The sequence below is a fragment of the Lactuca virosa genome, chromosome 4 (genome assembly GCF_052849685.1).
Source record: "Lactuca virosa cultivar CGN04683 chromosome 4, Lactuca_virosa_CGN04683_v6, whole genome shotgun sequence".
NCBI lineage: Eukaryota > Viridiplantae > Streptophyta > Magnoliopsida > Asterales > Asteraceae > Lactuca > Lactuca virosa.
In genome coordinates, this window is record NC_136429.1 from 519,380,851 (window position 1) to 519,404,878 (window position 24,028).

General features: G+C 34.1%; 1 protein-coding gene and 1 long non-coding RNA gene across 2 annotated transcripts; one reads left to right on the forward strand and one right to left on the reverse strand.

Annotated features, from left to right (window-relative positions):
* The first annotated feature begins 5,001 nt into the window (after positions 1 to 5,001).
* On the forward strand, positions 5,002 to 24,028 carry LOC145169534 (uncharacterized). The gene is made up of 5 exons (XR_013742547.1): positions 5,002 to 5,314; positions 12,065 to 12,131; positions 12,258 to 12,369; positions 12,531 to 12,639; positions 23,761 to 24,028. It is a non-coding gene; the product is annotated as an uncharacterized LOC145169534 (long non-coding RNA).
* Positions 10,623 to 11,030, reverse strand: LOC145107094 (uncharacterized). Its single transcript, XM_079043966.1, has one exon. It carries the CDS (start codon positions 11,028 to 11,030, stop codon positions 10,623 to 10,625), a length of 408 nt encoding a protein of 135 aa, XP_078900092.1.

The window sequence follows — 24,028 nt, forward strand, 5'->3', positions numbered from 1 at the left end:
GTTGGTTTGTTTCTCAATGATCCGGTTTTTTCGCATGGGCAATTGTATGTTGCCTTATCTAGAGTTCAAAGCAGAGAGGGATTAAAATTATTAATTTTAGATAAAGATGGCAGACTCACAAATAAAACTTCCAATGTTGTTTATAAAGAAGTTTTTCGCAATTTATAACCAACTTTTTTGTAGCATTACCGAAATGTTTTGTTTCTTTTATATGTAATCAATTTTGATGTTTTTTGTGTTTTTTTTCTCATCACTCAAATGTATTTTGCATTATATAAACTCATGACTTTTATAAATTATGTGGACTTACATTTGTAATTAAATACTTACAATTTACAAACTCACTAAAAATATCAAACATATCCTAAGAAATAGAACATAATTGCACGAATTCCGAGGTTATGGCCGGAAAATGTAAAGACGAAACACACGACGCATTTAATCATGATAAAGTTTGGAAAAAAGTGACGAAGACAGCAATAATTTCAATTAATCTCACCAAATTAAAAAGAAGAACGATGAAGAAGAAGGAGTAAAATCCATAGAATGAAAATGAGGACTAATGGAGATAGTGGAGATGAAGAAGGAGTAAAATCCCTACAATGAAAATGAGGATTGATGGAGATAGTGGAGTTGAAGATTTATTGGAGTGGTAAGTTACAATGGGAAAAATAAACAATTTACCCAACAAAACTTTTTCTTCCCAACAATCGTGCACTTGAAACATCGGATCCTAACACATCCAAGCATTACATAAAGATGACTATAAGCAACTTACAGTTAGATTATATTTGTTCATTATGTTTAATCAAATATTTTTTTTACTAATTAAATTATTTACTTATTTAGGTTGAAGGTCACTATATTTGGAACTCAAGCACACTAGATGTCACGACACCTTAATAGTAACCCCACGGTTGGTTACTTGTATTGTTATAGTCATGTAGTTTGTTAAACTTAACATTTGGGATGGTTCGTAGTCACACTATATATATATATATATATATATATATATATATATATATATATATATATATATATATATATATATATATATATTTGGGATGGTTCGTAGTCACACTATATATATATATATATATATATATATATATATATATATATATATATATATATATAATTACTTTTGTTGACTAATTTATTTTTACAGGTATTGCCCAAGTCCAAAGTAATTTTGATGTAACCAAATTGTTCATTAATGACGACATTGTCGAAATTAATGATTTCAAGAAAAGCAATGGATCACGAACAATCGGAGGGACAATCGACATTCAGGAATCGACCAGAAGTAATCTCGACTTTCGTCAATGAACACTCTTTCTTCGTAATCGGCAACAATACATACTTAAGATCGTTTTGTCTTCAATGAATTCCATTTTTTGTAAGAATATTGTTGTAATTTTTTTGTTGTTGATTTATGCAATACATTCAACTCGTTTTTTTAACTGATTAAGGTCTTATTTTTTTCCCTAGCTTGAGTTGTAATGTGTTTTTTTAACTGATTAAGGACTTATTTTACTATTACATTATGCTACGTGACATTTACATATACATGTAATCGTCGATGATTACACCTTAGCTTGTCATTTATAAATTTTATATTTTTCATCACTATTTTCTAATATTTGAACCTTTATAGAGTTAATCATCAATGAAGTTTCCTATTTTTACCCACAAATGTGTTTATGTTAGAGTTAATCATCATTGTATTTCTTTACTTTTCAGCTTAGTTATAGTATTCTCTTCTCTTGTATTATTATAAAAATATATATTAATTCCATGTTGTGACCATCATGCATCTGCTAGCAATAAACCTACCAAAGTTCCTATAACAAACTCTAAAGAGCCGAATAAAGTTTTGAACCAAAAGCCAAGTTCAAAGTTAAACCAGAACAATGTTAGTGTCTAATGCAAGATTCATTATATAATTCTTATATCCAAATTACTTACCTTAAAATATGTCTTTCTGAATTAAGTGTAACTTCAACTCAAGAATTCACGAGCCCTATTTCTGACGAATTGCTTTAAAGAAAGCGTTTAAAACATAAGTATGATCCACATGCTAATGTCCACGTTCCGGTTGCAATGGGTTATTCAAAATCAGGTAATCATCTTGTTAATATTTTTATTATACTACTTTCATTATTTATAATGTGTTAGTGAGTTTTATTTTCTATTGCATGTTCTAATGATTCGAAGGAAACCTTTTCTTCATCAGGCATAAATTCTTTGACCGGAAATCTGAATGGGATTCCACAACTTCGAAGTTCCACCTGATGAATCTACAAGATTACTAATGAATGACTCATTCGTTGAATCAGATTCTTCACCGAATCAAGAACGTTTTTTACAAGTCATGTATATAACCATATAATCAGTCATGAATATATATTCAATCAAGTTAATGCTTAAAAAAGGTCTACGTTCAATATCATCAACACTTTGAAGGACTCCCTTGGGACTTTCGTCACCATCAGAACTACAACCATCCCCACCCGAAATTATTTTTGTGTCATTTTCTACACCAGTAAAAACATTACATTCAGCCATGAATTTATATACATTTTATTTAAACATCAAATTGTATTATTAACATCATATATATTCACCTATGAATTCGTTATGTTATTGCATTTATGAATACTACAGGTTTACCAATACTCCAGATACTTAATAATTTGTCTACATTAGATGTAACTGTTAATCTATGCTACCAGACAATAACATATACATGTAATCATACATTATTACACAATGAGACATTTTCTTTTCTTCACAACTAACCTATCGAAAACAAAATTAATTCGTTCAACATCAACATGATTACATTCACTCGCTTGAATCAATTATGATTGGATTACAAACTCATAATTGATTATGCCACATTGTAATAATTAATCAATACATACAATCATTCATGGTTACAAAATATTAAAAGGTAAAATTATGCTACATACCAACAACATCCCTATAAATTTAAATCATAGTTGTTTTCGTAACCTCTAATTATCCAATAATATTTTTTGATTGTGAGAGCTAATTTCATGGAAAACGGCAGTTACAAATATGATAAATAGGAATAATTAATTTTCTATTGACTAATTCATATTTAATTAAATGGTAAAATTCCTATAACGCCATTATGTAATAATTGGTCATGAGTTGTTCTCGCGTTCTCAACCTTTTTATGTTCTCAATATAACCTATCCCTCTATATATATATATATATATATATATATATATATATATATATATATATATATATATATATATATATATATTAAAGCACATGGGAAGTTTCAACAGAAAACTTTTCATGTTTCTAATTTTAACTATGTTTTTATTTTTTCTTAATTTTGCCACTAAAGTTTCAACAAACTTTTCTTTTTTATAATTTTGCAGCTTTATTTTTACTTCTTCATATTTTTGCCACTAAACATTCACTTTTACGTCTTTAAAACCCTTTTTCTATATTCTTTTATAATTTTACCACTTTATTTTTACTTTTTTATAATTTTGCCACTAAAGTTTCAACAAACTTTTCCTCTTTATAGTTTTGGTACTTTATTTTTACTAATTTTGCCACTAAATTTTCAACAAACTTTTCATCTTTATACTTTTGGCACTTTATTTTTACTTTTTTATATTTTTGTCACTAAACTTTCACCCGTGCAACGCACGGGTCTTTTCCTAGTTTTAATAAGGTATTGTTTGTTTTTTCTGAGGCAAAATGTCTGCAGTCTGCGGACCACATCTGTAGACCTCTGCAGTAGAAGATGTGGACCAAACGTCTGCTGTCTGAAAAAAGAAGACTGTTTGTTTTTTTAACATCTGCGGACTACTAAAATAAACTGAAATCTAAATAAACTGATTTTTTTAAAATTCAAAGTGTTTTTTTAATATTTTTATGACTTTGTTATAAATAATTAACAAATCTATATCAACTTTTATGTATTATTATATAAAAAATAAAAATAAAAATAAAATGGTATGAATTAACGTATATATTTGATAAAAATCAACAACTTTGGTTGCAAAGTTATAACTAAACATTATAATTAAGGATCAAAGAATTTGATACATAAATAGATGGAAATAAACTTCGATTTTTTTAATTAAATCCATTAAAAACGTAGCATAAATATTTTCTCGAGAAATTGACGATAGTGTAGTAAATAATGTTTTACAAAATTTAGCAAAAAAATATAATAATATATTATGATTTTTTTTCGTATTTATATAAACAACTTCAACGACTATTATTGTAATAAATATTTATTTATAAATTTGTCAAAAATATCATGTTTGTATCGTCGAACGTTTTTTTTAAGTTTTGTAATTTTTTTTTCAAACTGTTTATCATTAATAAAGTTGGAAAAAATATAAATTAAAAAAAACTTAAAAAAATATAGATATATGTATTTTTTTAGGCTAGAAGATGTCTGAAGATGTTAGAAGACTCTGGTCCACATCTGCGCCAAGAAGAGGGCGTGCATACATTTTTAGGTCTGCAGTCTTCAAAAAAACAAACAGTCTGCGAGTGGTCTGCGCGACGCAGACAGAAGAGACCATACAGATCTGCAGACAAAAAACAAACACCACCTAAAAGTTTGTAATATGGACCATTAGTTTCACATATACATTTTTAATATTTTAGACTATTGATATAACATAATTAAAAAAATGTAAACATTAGATTAGTATATGTTTACTTATGTTTAAAAAAAATACCAATTAAGTAAAAATAATCGGATGATTAAAAAACCGTAAGGTTGAAGTTATGATAATTGTTGATATTGTTGATATTTGATATGTTGTAAATGATATGATTATTAAAGCATATAAAATAATTATAAGTTAGTTTATTCAATATAAAATATAATAAAATTTAAAAGTATTAAATTATTACTTGTAAAATAGAGAGTATAATTGTTCTTTTGTCGCCATTTCGGCCGAAGAAAAATGCAATGTTCAAAGAGAAACCCATCAATTCCAACAATAACCAATAACCTTTACCCTAACATCATTTTTGCACAAACAACCATCGAAGAAGAAAGAATTGCATTACATTTTTCAATACATCGTGGTGTGAAAGAAATGGATTTTCCGATTCATGGCAGTAACGCATTTCATAGTTAAAGTTAAAAGGGTTGGAATACTTACCTGTGTGAAGTAGAAATTGAGGTGATGAATCATATTAGATGGTTGTGAGTGATTGAAGACAAAGAAATTGAAGATCTTTCGAACAATCGGTGCAGTAGCAAGCGAGCAGCAGAGGAAACGCCTCAATATAAAGGTTAGGGTTTTCAAATGTTGAAATACTTGTTTTTGATTTTATAAAGTTAATATAATTTTTGAACATTGGGTTTTGAATTCATTGGAGGGAAAAATAAACGAATTTTAAAAATACTTTTTGAATTTAGGGCTTTGGGAAAATCATTTAATCGCCTGCATTTTTTGCATTGTGTTTGTTTGAGTAACCAAAGATCATTCGTTCTTTATATTAGATTTACTAAGGTGGGAAAATCAGGTTTTTAATAGGGATCGTCATTATGAACATGCCCACAAAAAATTGAACATCGTAAATGGGTAACAGAATACTTACCTTGCAACTTGTGTTGTTGGGTCCTATATATTTGGGTGTAGTATTAATGTATTACTAATTATAGAGCTTCTTGATAAGCTTGTTGCATTTTTATTTCTGTTTGGAATATTTTTGATGAATCTTTTTGAACATTTTTTTGACGTTTATGATGATCTTGGTGGGCTTCTAAGAGTTGGATCAATTGCAACATTTGTACGACTTTCAAACTCATTCATTTCATCAACAACTTCTTATATTGGTAAACAAATATACTCTCTTTGATAAAAACACAACAATATTAAATTATTTTATTTATAACTTCTATATTTTTGGTACTTTTTATACGCAATTGAATTCTCCTCTGTCTCATTCCACAGCAGAGATTGTACATATACAAGGAGATAGCTATAAAATAGGAAATTACAATCTTCTAATTTTGGAGCAATATTTTGACTAGGGAATATATTAAATACCCTAAAAATATACAGCTAAGAATAAACAACTAATATACAACTAATACACCCCTTAGTCTGAGCTGGAGGAGACTGGAGGCACAGACTGGATCGAAAACGAGTAAATAGTTGACGTGGTAGCCCTTTTGTGAAGATGTCTGCATACTGAAAATCTACTGGGATGTGAAGAACTCGAATGTCACCAATGCGGACTTTTTCTCTTACAAAATGGATATCGAGTTCCACATGCTTTGTACGTTGGTGTTGCACGGGATTTTCAGACAAGTAAACTGCAGATATGTTGTCACAATAAACAATGGTTGCTTTGCGAGTTGGGACAAATAATTCCAGAAGCAAGTTGCGTAGCCAACTCGTTTCAGCAACAGCATTTGCGACCCCACGATATTCAGCTTCGGCGCTTGATCGTGATATAGTATGCTGTCTTTTCGACGACCAAGATATCAAATTTTCCCCAAGAAAGACACAATAACCCGAAGTGGATCGTCGGGAATCCGGGCACCCCCCCCCCCCCAATCAGCATCAGAGTAGGCGATAAGTTGACTCGATTTGGAGGGAGAAATATGAAAACCAAGCTGAATAGTGCCCTTAAGATATCGAAGAACTCGTTTTAGGAATTTGAAGTGGGGTTCCCGTGGGGCATGCATGAATAGACAAATTTGTTGTACCGCATACGTGAGATCAGGTCTAGTAATAGTGAGATACTGTAAGGCACCGGCAAGTTTGCGATATAATGTTCCATCAGCTAATAGTTCACCACTGGATGCGCTCAATTTTGGCGATGTATCAACGGGTGTGGCACTTGGTTTGCAATCAGCCATGTGAGCACGGGATAGAATGTCAGCGGCGTATGTTTCCTGAGACAGGAACAACCCGCCATTTTGGCGTTTGACATGGATCCCAAGAAAGTGGTTAAGAGCCCCCAAATCACACATAGCAAACTCACGAGAAAGTGTGGCAATGATGTTGGTGAGTAGCTTGTCAGAAGAAGCGGTGAGGATGATGTCGTCAATGTACAATAGTAAATAGGCCATTTCATTTCCTCGTTTATAGACAAAGAGTGAAGTGTCACTAACGGTCCTCCAGAAGCCGTACTTAGTGATATAGGTGGCAAATCTATCATACCACGCACGAGGAGCCTGTTTAAGGCCATACAATGATTTTTGTAACCTGCAAACATGATTAGGATAAGTGGCATCTGTGAACCCCATGGGTTGATACATGTAAACAGTCTCGTGCAAGTCCCCGTGAAGAAATGCATTTTTGACGTCAAGTTGGTGTATTAGCCAACTCCGGGAAACTACAAGACTAAGCACCAAGGGTGTAAGTGAGACAAGCCAACTCGTGAGAAACTCGAGACCGACTCGGAAAATACTCGAAATCGACTCGACCTTAATCGAGCCGAGCTCGAGCTCGAGCTACTCGAGTACCTTATCGAGCCGAGCTCGAGTACTAAAATACTCAGCTTGTAAGGCTCGCGAGCTTAGTCGAGCTTAGCGTAATTTACATATATGCCATTTCTTTATAATTGTTCATTTATTGCATATATATATGTCATTTCTTTATAATTATTCATTTATGACATATATGGTTGATGTTATATTGATATTAGGTGATTAATAGTGATTTTTTTGGTAGTTTGGACATTTGCATGTGGAATGTTTAATATTTCTTAGTCAATTTAGTGATTTTGATTTTTTTTAATATTAGTCGAGCCGAGCCGAGCCGAGCTCGAGACTGTCGAGTATTTCACGAGCCCGAGCTCGAGCTTAAAATCAATGCTCGAGTCGAGTTCGAGCCGAGTTTCGAGCTCGAGTATTTTAGTCGAGCCGAGCTTCGAGTTTGGTAGTATTCGGCTCGACTCGGCTCGTTTACACCCCTACTAAGCACCGTTCTGATTGTGGTTGGTTTAACCACGGGACTAAAAGTCTCTTCACAATCAATACCAACTTGTTGACATTTTCCATTAACGACGAGCCGAGCTTTATACCTTTGTAGAGTGCCATTGGCATTGAATTTATGTCTAAATAGCCAATGACACCGAATAATATTAGCATTGGTCGGCCGAGGTACCAAGTCCCACATGTGGTTGTCCATTAAGGCTCGATATTCTTCGTGCATGGCGGTACGCCAGTGAGGATCAGATAGAGCCTTTAGGTGAGAAGTGGGTACGGGTGAGATGGTGTGGGATGCGGAAGTATGGAGATTAATGGGTTCCCGTGGTTTTAGTGAACCAGACCGGGAGCGGGTTGTCATGGGATGGGTGTTGGTAGGTGGGGGTGGGGTTGGGGTTGGGGGGTTGTGAAAGAGGGTTCGGTGCTCATATAGAGGCTAGGGCATTACTGGAGAGTGGTGTAGGCAAGGTGCTGATAGTCTGGGCAGGAAGTGGGTTTCTTACAATGTTTGAAGAAGGAACAGGAGGTGTATGCTTGTTTCGGCGGTGGTAGGTGTGGATTAGTGGTGGATGGGGAGGGGGCGGTGGTGGTGGTGGTGGTGTCGAGGGGGTGAGTGGTGTGGAGGGGGATGAGGTGGGGATGTTAGGTATAGGATCAAATAAGGTGGGAGATGGGGCAAACTCGAGGAAGGAGTAGTCTATGGGTATGGATATGGATTTATTTGAGAGAGGAAAAGAGGTTTCATCGAATGTTACATGACAGGATAAAATGATCTTGCCCGTGGAGAGGTCAAGGCACCGATAGCCACGGAAATGGGCCGGATCACCGAGAAAGACACAAAGTTTGGCACGAAGATCTAATTTGTGTGCTCGAGTGGAGGTGGTGTTGGGATAACACGCACATCCAAACACTCGTAGGTGGCCATAGTCAGGTTGGCGGAGGTAAAGAGCTGACATAGGAGTGTGAAAATTGAGGAGCTTAGTCGGGAGGATGTTATGGAGATAACAGGCCGTATGTAAAGCCTCGACCCAGAAATGTGGTGGAAGAGATGCATGTGTAAGAAGTACAAGCATGATTTCATTAAGTCTTCGAATCATACGCTCTAATTTCCCATTTTGTTGGGATGTTTGGGGACAAGAAAACCGAAAGTGGAGGCCGTTCGTGTCAGCAAATGTTTTGAAAGAATGGTTGTCGAATTCACCCCTAGATCACATTGGAAGGCTTTGATTGGTAGGTTGAATTGGGTTTTAATGTATTTGTGAAATGTTGAGAATTTCGTGAAGGTTTCGGATTTGAACTTTAACGGAAATACCCATGTGTATTGGGTGTAATCATCAATTAAAACCATGTAGTATTTATATCCAGTTTTACTTGTTACGGGTGAGGTCCACAAGTCACAATGAATTATATCAAAGGGCAATATAGTAGAGGAGGTAGAAATAGAAAAAGGTAGACGTTTATGCTTGGAAATTTGACACAAATTGCAAACTAAAGTTCGACAACGTTTATTACATGGAATGATTTTATTGGAACTAAGAAAATCCAAAACAGGGAGGCTAGGATGACCCAAACGGTCATGCCAAACGTCTTGAGCACTTGCGGACAGAAAAGTGGAACCCGTGACTGGATAGGTGAGAGGATAAAGTTGACTGGAGCTATTGTGGCGAGATATCATCCGACCTATCTGGTAATCCTTCACAGAAAACCCATATGGATCAAATTCAACAGAAGCCTTGTTATCAATTGAAAATTTTCTAACAGAAAAAAGGTTTTTAATGATATTTGGGGTGTAAAGGATATTTTTAAGGTGCAGGTCTCGGGTGGGTGTTTGAAAAGACGAGTCACCTGATCCTTGCACTAGCACACGAGCACCATTTCCTACAAATATCGAACCAATTGGACAAGATAACGAGGGATTTGAAATTTTACCTTGATCTCCAGTGAGGTGATCAGTGGCTCCCGAATCCATGTACCACTGTTCATCGGGTTGTTCCAGATTCATTGCTTGAAAAGCTTCACCTATTTGAGTGGGTTCCATCGGGTCATAAGCTATGAGATGAGCTTGATTATCTGTTGGGCCATTGGTGCGAGAAGCAGACCTACGAGAAGAAGGAGTCCAAGTCTGGGATGGTGGATAATTCCATGGAGAGTTCCAACCTGCAGTTGTTGGGTAGGGACAGGGAGGTGGGCTCCAATAAGCCCAATAGGGAGCACAAGCATTTGAGGAAAACCAAGGTTGTGCATGTGCTTGTTGAACCTGCTGAGACCTGGGCTGTTGATTCGCGGGGTTTCGCCTTGGGGCAGAGGAAGAACTACTCTGCTGAGGATTAGGCCGCTTGCCATTTGGCCTGTTGCCTTGGTGCCGACGATTGAGTTGAGTAGATGGAGCAGAATGCACAGCAGCCATGGCTGTGGGTGGAGATAGGGTCTCACGGGCTGTCTGCCTTTGGTGTTTGAGTTCCAGCAGACTCACAGCCGTCTCCCACGAGGGAAGAGTCTGATTAATGTAGGCCGCTGTTGTGTGATATTCAGCAGGTAATCCACGGACTAATTGAAGAACTAATCGTTGATTGTTGACAGGGCAGTCCACATCATTAAGTTTGTCACCTAGTTCCTTGAGCTTTTGACAATATGCTTCGAGGGATGGCATGACTTTCAGAGTGAGATTGTTGAACTCGTGTTCAAGGGCTGCAGCCCTTGAACTTTATTATTGAGGAATATGGTTTGAATGCGACACCAAGCTTCACGAGCCGTAGACTGAGTTTCAAGGACACGAGTCAGCAGGTCATCAGATAATGTCCCATAAATCCATTGCAGGACGATTGCATCGATTTCGGACCATGATTCATACTCGGGATCAGTTTTGGCAGGAGGTTTCGTACCATCAATATGTGCCATGACTTTATAGCCCTTGGCATGAAGCTGGAATAACTTAACCCATGATGAGTAGGAGACCTTCAAGCCATCGAGAACCCTGACCTTGTGTTGAATATTGGCCACAGTATACACAGGGTGCAAGGTTTTGGCGACAACAGTGGATGAGGCTTCCGGCTTTTCAGACATGAGAACAGGTTGGAAAAGAAAAAATAGCAGAGAAAAGAAGATAGTAGGAGGTGCAGATCGTGATCTGCAGGCAAGGATTTTAGGTAGAGAGCGATGGCTCTGATACCATATACGCAATTGAATTCTCCTCTGTCTCATTCCACAACAGAGATTGTACATATACAGGGAGATAACTATAAAATAGGAAATTACAATCTTCTAATTTTGGAGCAATATTTTGACTAGGGAATATATTAAATACCCTAAAAATATACAACTAAGAATATACAACTAATATACAGCTAATACTTTTTTCTTCTAGAGGGAGGAGTAAAGTTGGAAAGTTACCTTGGAAACAATGTGTATTGCCTTCAAGTGGAGGTACTCTTGCAGTATCAGGGGTGATACTCTAGGATATGTGTAATTGCAAAAGACAAAAATACCCTTGACCAAATGCGTCCTACATAAATGAAAGGCAAAATTGTAGGGTATGAGCACACCTCTCTATAAATCATCTCTCTAACACCATTTTTTGTTAATCTCCTCCTTTCAAAATCAAACTCAAGTTTTAAAATCGGTTATTTTGATGATTTAGTTTCCAAATTATGATTTTTGATTTCTGAGTCTAAGAAGAAAAATCAGATATGCAAATTTTGTTTATATTATCAAGGCATTGTACTTCAAAAACCACTTTTAACATTTTACTTCCAAATGATTGTTTCTTGTGTATGAACAGATGAACAATTTGCTACTTCAGTTGTTCATAAAATAGGATAAAGGGTATTTTACTCAATTGAAAATAGTTAAAAATCTTTAAAATTGACATCTCTATGAAAATCTTTCAAATATGACCTTGGATACATGAAACTTATGTGTTTGTTTTTTTACCATGGAGGTACTCTTACAGTATCTGGGGTTTGTACCTATTGTACATATACACACACAAACAGATACATATAAACACACACAGAAATGGGCATTATGCCCTGTCATTGTACTTCAAAAACAACTTTTAACATTTTACTTTTAATTGATTGTTTCTTATGTATGAACAGATGAACAATTTGCTACTGCAGTTGCGTAGCATTTAGAATGATAAAAACTTTGGCTCTTCCTAGAAAAGTAAGCAGCCATTGCAATTTGTTATTGCTTTTAATATTTTCACCATTCACACTTTTCTTTATAAAAGCAAAGGAAAGTAACTTATAACTTCTTACTTAATAATTTTGATATTTTTCCTTTTGTTAGCCCTCAAGATTATTTGGCCCAAATATTGGAGGTTTGAAAAGAGTTAATGAGCACGGAGTGAAGATGGAACTTTCTATTGCTCAACCAGATGATTGGCATCTTCATCTTCGTGGTAATGAACTCCTTCAAGCAGTTGTCTCTCACATGTTATTTTGACTTTAATTTTCTTCAATTCCCACTTCATGAGTGTAACGCCAGATTTTTCTACCAAGGTACACCCAAATTTATCAAAAAAAATCATTTAAAAGTTTTACAAATAATCTTGGTGTGCAGTAACACTCTGGCATACAAGAAGTTATCACGAGGATCGTGCTGGCAGCAAGCGTAGGATCGAGCCGGGCGTCCCAATAAATCTACCTGCAAAACAAATTATCACAAAAACGTAAGCCTCGCGACTTAGTGAATAACGACTACTATAACATAATCAGACAAATCAGATAAAGCATAAAATCATACAATTCATGCAAATTATATAAATTTCACATAAATTGTCACATATCCAATAAAATCATTTCATCAAGGGATCTATCTCTCGGTAATGATCTATCTCTCAAATATCTATCATATCAATAATCAATACCTCCCTCATATTCAATATCTCGATCCATGACCAATCTATCGAATATGTTCTATCTTTCAATTATAGTATATTCATCAATCAAATATCAATCTATTAACATAATCTAATCTCTCAGTAATTATCTATTTCTCATCATCTCAATCTACAATTAAGTATTATCAATAATTATCATCCATATAATAACTATCACAACAATAGATGTTACAGTAGTGTTACTCACCTGGTTTGTCGATAGACTTATTCCGGTCTCAGCTTTTCTCTTTACTATCTATCAGCTCGTTACATGATAACACCTCACTGTATCCCGCAACTCAACTCTGTATCACCCGTATACCAGCATAACATCTCCGGTATAGACTCCCAAGAATGACTCCCGAGCAGCATCTCTCCTCACGTACGCCAAAATACTCCAAAACAACTCAAAACACTCATATTTATACTCTCGGGATGTTCACGTCATGAGCATATACCTCTCACGTCGTGAGAAGTGTTTTGACCGGTTTCTGCCACGTGTCCTGCTCTTTCGCCACATGTTTTCGTCGATTCATGCTGCTCACGTCGTGAGACAACATTCCTCATGTTGTGAGAGTCAAAGGTTTGACCGTTGACTTGATTTTCGTTGACTTTCTCAATATAGTAGCGTACTTTCATCAAATCTTCAAACGATCTTAACTTCCTCATACGGACTCCGTTTTCGATGATCTTTATATCCATGAAATCCTCTCAACAAGCTCTACAACATTATTTAATTATCTTTTTATAAATATCGTTTCTCAAAATAAATCAACTCAAGGCTTTATCTTATTTACTTAACTCATAATATCTATATCTCGTGAAATAACACCTGTTACGAAAAACCGGGTATTACAATGAGGCTATTTTGATCTTTTAATGAATATTGGAAGAAATTGAAAGTAACTCAACAAACAGCTATAGGTCAATATGTTTGTTTGTAAACATGCATGTAATTGGTCATAACAAAAAAAACACTAAATATCCAAAAAACATGTCTATTACGAAAACAACCCAATAATCGTAATCTCCAAAGCTTCAAATAAACTTTACCGAATTCTGCTATCCCCTGTCTCCGAAAGTAATGATAAGTCATACATAACTGAATAAACCTATCTCAATTAACATTCTAGATATCCAAAAAAAAAAGTTGTACCAAACAACCCAATAGTCTTTAAAACCAAACCAATATCCAAAAATATTATTTGTTTGTTAAAACCAAACCCAACACACTTCTCCACTTTTTGAACTAAAAGTGGATTATCCTCTCTGATTGATTTTCTTTTAGATTTTGTTGAACTAAAATCATCCCAACAATCAACGTCATAAATGTCATGGAGGTTGCGCTTCAAATCAGTTGATATTTTGATAGCATGGGTTGCGGTTGATTTATCAACTGTTTAGGGTGTAAAACTCTCATCCGTTTGTGAGATCACATCCTAAATTAAAAAACGTAAGTTGTTAATTGGAAAAATTAAATATAAATAAAAGTTAATATGAGAATCAAAATACCTTTTGAACATTCTGTAAAACATCATCCGATTCCAAAGGTAGTTGATTTAAGAACACAGATTGAATACTCTATAAAATAAGATGGAAATATGTAAAATGTTATGTGTGTAAATAAAAAACAAATATAAGTGTTGAACATTAAATGTATGTACCATAAGTTATATTTTACTTTCCAGTTCGGAATCAACGGACACATCTTCTATAAGTTTGACAATGGTATAGATATTATTATAGTTGTTCACATTGTAGGATGTAATATCTACAAGAAAAGCAAACTTGCGGTTTTTCAAGACGTTTATTTGGTTTGGAAATAGTTCCAAACTGTCTCCAGCCTGTAAGAGGAATGTTTAATATATTAAAACAAATAAAATGTTTTTTTAATTTAAAAATATGAATAACATAGTATACCTCTTCATGTATTTTTTTTTTCAAGTGGTATGCACTTATATCCAACAACCTCTTCGCTTCCCTATCAAAAAGAGTCAATATGATGGTGCCAGTATCATCTTGTACGTTGATTGGAATCATATACCTAAACAAAAAATATAACACTAATATTAATTTTGTTGAAATTGTGAAATAGTTAATATAAATAGAAATGTGTATACTTTGTAACCGGATGAAAATCCGAATCGTTGCAACGCTCATCTTTACATTAAGTAACAACACTTTCTAAAATTGTGTCGGGGTGGTATAGGAATGAATGGGTTTGGGCATTGTGTTTATCTTTTTTCCACATTTGGAGCACGCATCGTAATACCAAGGTAGATTCTATCTTATATTGACAATGGAACCAACTAATAGAAATTTAATTACCTATATGAAATAAAACGTAAAAGTTAAAAAAAACATACAATGTGTAAATAAAATTAAAGGATATCAAATAATGTAATATACCTACGGTGGTTATGTGATCTCACAAACTGTTTTTAAAGGGAAATCCCCTTTAAATTCATCTATATAAGAAGAAGAGTAGCTTGGGAGTGTAGTTATGCTTTTTTCAGACATACCTCCATTGTTATCAGCTTTTAATCTGTAATGTTTAATTTTTTTACATATAAGAAATTTTCTTGGTTTTAATTACAAAAAACAATATAAAAAAGTTAAAAAAAAACTAACTCTTTCTTGAACTCATTAATTTCGACAATGTCGTCACTAATGAACAATTTTGTTACATCAAAATAACTTTGGGCCTGACCAACACCTGTAAAACGAAATTAGTGAATAAAGATCAATATATATATATATATATATATATATATATATATATATATAGGGTGAGGAGTGTATGTAAGTTTACGGCTGAGAGAAGAGTAGAGAGCATATTGTAGAGGGAGAAAGTTAGAGAGAAGAAGAGAGCGTGTGTGAATCTCTTGTAAGGATCTTCATTCATATCATCAATACATTAGATTGATCTTATTCTTCTTCTCCTTCTCTTCTATTTTGATATGGCATCATCCGTTTGATCGGGATTCCGCACCATCAAACGGATCTGATTGATACTCAAGCAGATTGGGAACTTACATAACATTTAGGATGGTTTGTATTGATGATATATATATATATATATATATATATGAGACATGGGCCGTGAACAGGTTCACGACCGTAAACTGTTTACGGCCGTAAACACGTATAATATTATAGAAAAATACAATTGCCTAGAAAAGCAAAATATAAACTATATTTTTGACCCAACAATCTCCCCCTTGGTTTATAGCTTTCTTTTCTAATTGACCCAACAAACTCCCCAAAAAACGTAGCTGGCTTTTCTTGTTAATCTTCATTGGGAGCTTGGCTTCAGCTTTTATCTTCGATTTCTTCGCATATTCAAGATGAACATGATGAATCTTCAATAAATGACTTCATCTTGAGCACTTGGGATTTTCTTCAGAATTTGGCTTTGAACGAACATTGGGTGAGGAGGCTTGATGTACTGATTCTTGAAATATAGCGCTTTCAGTTTGAGAATCTATAGAGAGAACATCAGAGAGAACGAATCTTATGGATCACTTCAGCAGGTTCATAGATAGCAGCAGACTGATTGAGGAGGCTTCAATGTAATCCGTCACATAATCTTCAATTTCAGCTTTACCTTGCTTCTCGGGTTGAAAGATTGAATGTCGAAAGAATAATCTTCATTTCTTGTTCCTTCGAATGAGAATTCTTCATGATCACGGATGAAGCTTTGACTCAGAAAATCTCGATACAGTCTCCACGAGTCTCATCTACACCTGAATTCACTTTTCAAGACAAAACAAAACTAAAAAAACTTAGCACACAATATTTTTGTATTTTTCATATTTTCTGAAAAAATAAAATAGAAATAACACTTTTTGGATTTTTAATTTTCTGATTTTTGTTTGATTTTTTTAATTTTCTGATTTTGGTTTGATTTTTGAATTTTTAATACTCCCCCTAAATTTGTGCACAGAGGAAAACTATGAATAAATTTAACAAAAACAAAAATATTTGGGATCAAAGTTGTGAGACAGTCTTAACTTTGTTTATCAGTACCTGCACCTTCATGAATAGATTTAGTAAATTGCCAATATTGTGGTCCACTTAAACACGAGGGATATCGAAAAACTTTTCTAAATAAACCATTTAGATGACGACGACCACGGATATTGTTGTCCACTTAAATTAAGCAACGAGATCTACAGGCAACCACTAAAATGGTTCAATTTTAGTTGCACTAGAACGTGTTCCCCATTTCCCGATATACCCTGGTTATCAAGAACTCCCTAAGGACTCTTTACTTTAGGTGAGTAAACAATTATTAAGGAGGAAGGCGGATTTAGAAATAGATGCATATGTTGTGTCCCAGGTCGGATTTATTTCAATCATGTAGAGGGGACAACTTATGGCTAACTAGGATATAGGGATTAAGAGGTAGAATGTTGCATATGTTGTGTTTCAGGTCGGATATGTTTCAATCATGCAGAGGAGACAACATATGTCTAACAGATAGAAAGAATTTCACAGATAAAGAAGATGCATAGAAATAGAGTTGCACATGCTGCATTCCAGGTCGGATCTCTTCCAATCACGCAGAGGAAGCAACATATGGCTGACAGATAGAAAGCAAGAAAATAATTTCCTACAGATCTACTTTATCAGAACCCACTAGTCGCCCTATCAGAACCAGAATTAAGGACATAAGTCTGTACATCAAGGAAAAGTTAAGCCACAATTCTAGATGCGTATTAATTTAGTGTATCCTGTGGGTTCCCATGTTTATCTCACTGCTCAATCTACCCGAGCGTCGTATAGTCAATCCAAACAATCCTATCTAAATCCACAATGTCAAAGCCTTCGTGCCTACCATCACATTGAACACAGAGTCTAGAAAATTCAGATTCAGTACCTTACACTGGTTTAGACTGCCCGTTATCACTTTATCTTGATATCACTTCCCAATAATACCTACTAACGAAAAACTATAAGAAATTGAAGTTTGTCTTCAAAACGAATCAGATTAAGATAAACTCAAGAGTATAGAGAAGAAAACTCAAACCGTAATTCACCGATTGAATTTGCATCCAGAAGGTCTGAGAACAGCACGCATAAACTCAGAACAGATCCGAAAATTCTTCATGTCATTAAGCACCAACCCGATGTGTGATCCTTTTCTTTCTTCCTTTCTTTCCTTTCCCGCAAAGGACACATACTCTCACTTAAAGTTCTGAGTGTTGCACAGTTGAGAGATGTCCCCTATCATGTGCCTGGAACAGCCATGATCAACAAACCGAAGTCTGATGATACGCCTCCATAGTTGCTCCAACACAAGGTGGGATCAGTTGGTCTTTGGAACCCAATCCATTTTGAAACTGGGTTGACCTTTGTTATCTACGCAAGGTACTCTCTCCAATGACATATCCTACTTATCACAAACAGAAGATGAAGAAACGTTAGAAGCATTAGGATATTTGGGAGATTGAACCTTTGGAACCCATCTGTAGTTGGGTTTAACCCATTTCTTGTTCGAGCGGTTGGGTGCCTCGGCACTTGATTTTGAGCTTGATGTCGGCCATTGAGATGATTTGATCTAGCCGGTCTTTGTTTCACTGGAGCATCTTTTGAATTTTGCTTCCTGGCTGGCATTCCCTTTTTGCCCTTGGGATTTTGATTCTTGGTCGGGATTTTGATTCTTGGTGTTCTGCGCATTCCAGTCACCATTGTGAGATTTGTGACCTCCAATGATTTCTTTTGTAGAATCTCCCACTTTGCACGTTCTGCCAGCCTTGTGCGTAGTAGGGAATGTATACGCGATTTGGACAGTTTCTGGCAATGTGTCCAGGTATTCCACAGTGAAAACATGCCTTTTTCTTCACTGTGAAGTTGTTTCTTCCTGCCCTTGGTGGTGTGTCCTTGCCTTGTCTCTTATTTTTCCCACAAGCACAATTGCAACATGCACTCTGTTTGACTGGAATTGGTGGCATGTATTTCTCAACAGCAGGTTGATCAGAAGTAACCGAGTTTGAAGCAACAAACTCAGAGTTCAAGGAGTCATTTGCAGAACTAGAATTAGTTCTGTTCTCCTTGTCCTCATCCTCTACTACTTTACCTTCACAAAAAGTAGAAGTATTAAAATCGTTCAGCTCAACACTTTCTGGCACAACCACGACATAATTATCAAAGATATCATCGAACATATCAAAAAAAAATTGAGTCAATTGACTTTGACACACTTTCTTTAGTTGCTTGCTTGAAATGACTTAATGGTGGGTCTGCATAGGAAGTAGAAACATTAGTATTCTCAACCTTAGGACCACTTTCCGGCACAGTTACAGCAGGTTTGCCATACACAAGATATGGTTCTCTGTCAATTTCTTCCTGGGTCATAGGGATGACAGTGTAATTCTGATTTAATGGAGGAGGAACTTTATCTTACCCTAAACCCTTTTGTTGGTTATTTTTAAATCCCAAACTATTTTCCATCATTGATACAACTACTTCACTTGACACATCAAATTTTCTGAAATTAAAATCTGCATTTTCAAACTTAATTTTCAATGCGTCAAGCTCGACAGTTGCAATGGCAAGTTGTTTTTCGATAAAATTGTAGCTCTCACACTTATTGCTATAATCTTCCTATAGTTTTCTAAAGTCCTGAGTTTTGATTTCTAATTTTTCTTTTAGAGGTCTTTGGCCTTTTCTAAGGGTATATCCTTCATATTTAAGGTCCTCATTTTCCCTTTTTAGTAACTCAGTTTGTTCACGAAGAAATTTAATAGTAGTTTCACAAGATTGAAAACATGAAACTTCAGTGACCGGGATGTTTGAGGAATTCAGTTTATAAAAAAAATTCTTTGACTAAAAACTCAAAAGTCAACCTTAAAAGTCAAATTCAAAAAGTCAAACTTAAAAGTCAAACCGAAAAGCTAAATTTGAAATTTTGAAGGTTAAACGAGAAAGTCAAAGATTAAAGTCAAAAGTCAAACTTGAAAGTCAACGTCAAAATTTGAGGTCAAAGGTCAATTTAGAAATTTAAAAATTAAAAGCTAAAATTTTTGGAAGAAAATGGAATTTTAAAAATAAAAAAAAAATTAAGTTTTTGGGCTGAGATTGTGAAATTTGCGAAACTAGAAGCGAAATCGAGCCCTTATGAATTAATTCTGGAAGGAGAATATCAAGTTGCTTGCTAGATGAGATGGTAAGGCGCCTGGTTGATTTTTCCAAAGGACCCGTGTTCAATCCTTGGCAACCCCAAAATCGATTCCTATTTTTGCTGATGCTGCATGCGAGGATGTTGCCTGCGAAGACCGCTGCTGGCCGAGAACGCGACGCGAGGACAAGGATCTACCGCACACGAGGCTGAGCCGTGAACCGGAGGACCGCGAACGAGCAGGCCGTAAACCTCGGACCGCAAACCCTCGTGACCGTACACATGCGAGGCTGCTGATCCGTACTCCGAGGCCGTGAACCCTTCAAAGGCCGTAAACCCTGCTTCAGAAGCGAAGAAAAATGACGTTTTTCACACTTTTTTCTCCAAAACTCGTTTTTATCAAAAACACGAAGAAACCCCCCCCCCCCCCCCCTAATTTTCAAAAATCTATCCAAAAACGCAAAAATCCTTCAAAAATAAGATCAAATACGCTCCAGATCTGGCCAAATTGATTGATACAGTCCAAGCTCTGATACCACTTATAAGTCCCCAATCTGCTTGAGTATCAGTCAGATCCGTTTGATGGTCCGGAATCCCGATCAAACGGATGATGCCATATCAAAATAGAAGAGAAGGAGAAGAAGAATAAGATGAATCTAATGTATTGATGATATGAATGAAGATCCTTACAAGAGATTCACACACACTCTCTTCTTCTCTCTAACTTTCTCTCTCTACAATATGCTCTCTACTCTTCTTTTAGCCGTAAACTCATATGCACTCCTCACCCTATATATATATATATATATATATATATATATATATATATATATATATATATGAGACATGGGCCGTGAACTATTTACGGCCGTAAACACAACCGTAAACACATATAATATTACAGAAAAATACAATTACCTAGAAAAGAAAAGTATAAACTATATTTTTGACCAAACATGTTAAGTTTAACAAACTGCATCACAATAACAACACAAGTAACCTTGGGGTTATCAATGAGGCAGTGTGACATTTGGTGTGCTTGAGTTCCAAATATAGTGAACTTTAGATGTACAGACCTAATTAAAAAAACCAGTTAATCTGCTAAAAAAACATTTGACAATAATAAATGAAAAAAATATAAGAAAAACAATCTCACTAGAAGTTGCTTATAGTCATCCTTATGTAATTCTTGGATGGGATATGATCCATTCAGTTGGCCGAAATGAGAAAATTTGTCTAATAACATCTACAAAAATATAAATAAATAACTTTAGTAATATTAAGTTAAATACTAAGATGATAAATTACATAAGTTATAAAAGTGATTGGAATAAATTAGATAACTAACCAAAGAATGTGTCTTTAGGGTATGTGTGTTCGATTATAGAATTAAAATCAACAAACACAAAACCATTCATCGAACCTGAAAAATCCTCACATTTTTTTAGAATTGTTTTCCAATTCAAAACTATGGTTTGTTTGTGACCCGTATCACTAAAACCCTTAGTAACAGCCGCCATATTGGGTTTTATAATGATATAAGTTTGACTTTCCTTCAACATTTGACTGAATCTAGAAAAGTTTTGATTGAAAACGCGAGAATGGTATTTTGTACCCTGATCAAAAAAATAATTATCAATATATTTATTGTTTGAAACATATGTAATATGTAGGGCGATATTTATAAAGTACTACAACAAACCTCCTCATCCATTACGATCATTTCCTTTAATAAAACAAAATTATTCTTTATAAAGTTCCACATCTTTACAACCCACACTTTTATATGAGAAACATCATCAATTTGATCAATGTTATTGAGATATACTGTATTACCTATATTCATTTCCTGCAAACATATGAAATCATATTGAATATTAGTATTATTTTAGCATCCTATTTAAAATAATACAGTTAATAACAATGTACTTTGATTCATGCACAGTAAACATATACATATACACACACAAACATATACATATACACACACAAACAAATATATATAAACACAACCTGAAATGACCATTAGGCCCCTGTCATGTATTTTGTAAAAAAAATGCTAATGGATCTGAAAAACAGAATTTTAAAAAATTAAGAAATTGAAAAAGTCATTTTTTTAGAAATAGGGTGCTAATCTATGATTATTAGAAATAGCAATGTAACTTGTTTTTGTTTTTTTTCAACTAAACAGGAAAAATTAAAACAGATACATGTACACAAGCAAACAGATACATATATGAACTATATTTGTACCTATTGTACATATCATTTCAAAGTTAAAATAAATACTTTGAGTCATGAATATGAGAGTTCAAATAAATATTGATATATAGTCCTCAAATAAATATTGATATATGGTCCCTGATAAATAAAACATATTTAAAAGTAGGAAATATGAAACTGAAATTAAAAAAATTAATAAATCGACACACACAAACAGATGCATATAAACACAAACAGAAATGACCATTATGCCCCTGTCATTTATTTTGTAAAAAAAAAGCTAATGGATCTGAAATTCAGAATTTTAAAAAATTAAGAAATTGAAAAAGTCATTTTTTTAAAAGTAGGGTGCTAATCTAAGATTATCAGAAATAGCAGTGTAATTTGTTTTTATTTTTTTTCAACTAAACTGGAGAAATTAAAACAGATACATGTGCACAAGCAAACATATACATATATGAACTATATTTGTACCTATTGTACATATCATTTCAAAGTTAAAATAAATACTTTGATTCATGAATATGAGAGTTAAAATAAATATTGATATATGGTCCCTGATAAATAAAACATATTTAAAAGTACGAAATATGAAACTGCAATTAAAAACTTAAGAAATTGACACACACATACAGATACATATAAACACAATCAGAAATGACCATTATGCCCCTGTCATTGATTTTGTAAAAAATAAAAAATAAAGCTAATAGATCTGAAATCCAAAATTTTAAAAAATTAAGAAATTGAAAAAGTCATTTTTTTAAAAATTAGGATGCTAATAATGAACTATATTTGTAGCTATTGTACATACACACACACAAACAGACACATAAACACACACATAAATGACCATTATGGCCCTGTCATTGATTTTGAAAAAAAATGATAATAATTTATATCATTTCAGAGTTAAAATAAATACTGATTTTGTAAAAACAAAAAAAAGATAATAAATTATATCATTTTAAAGTTAAAATAGATACTTTGATTCATGTATATTACAACTCTTTGTAACTGTCAAATTACCATTATGCCCCCCTGTAGAAAGAGGAAGATGAAACACAAACAGAAATGACAATGTACTTTGATTCATGCACATTAAACAAATACATATACACACAAACAGATACATATACACACCCAGACAGATAGAAATACACACATAGATTAAAAGCTGAAGAGTAGAAAGACGAAGATGTATAACAGATACATATACACACAAACAGATACATATACACACGCTAACATATACATATACACACATCGATTAAAAGGGCAATGGATGAAAGAGGAAGATGAATACATCGATTAATTCAACTAATCAGAAAAAACTGTTTAATCATACCTAACAGAAGAATGGACGGTGACTTGCAAATTTGTTACTTTATTCCGTTTTGCTCTGGAATGTGAATGAAACAAACTGTGAGAATGTATTTAAAAAAAATATTGGGTAAGTTACGATAAATAAGGAATTGATAAGCATTTGACATATTTGAAAGATTTAATTTTCGTTTTATAAATAAATGATCATTATTGACTTTCTATTTTCTTAAATTTTGCAGGCAATAGAGTAATTAACTTGCAAAAATTAAGGATGCTGATGAAAATGAACTGGTGACAGAATCGAAGGGTAAAACCGGTAATTCACTTTATAGAGAAGAGTGAGAAAATTCGATTGGGGGGGGGGGTAACAGAATGCCACTTGTACTAAAATCTACTTATTTATTAGATTAGGGGATTACTTGATAATGAAAAAGATGGTATCTAAATATTGCTTGGCTACATCCAACAAAACAAGATAAGCTCATAAGCATGTATATCTCTAACACC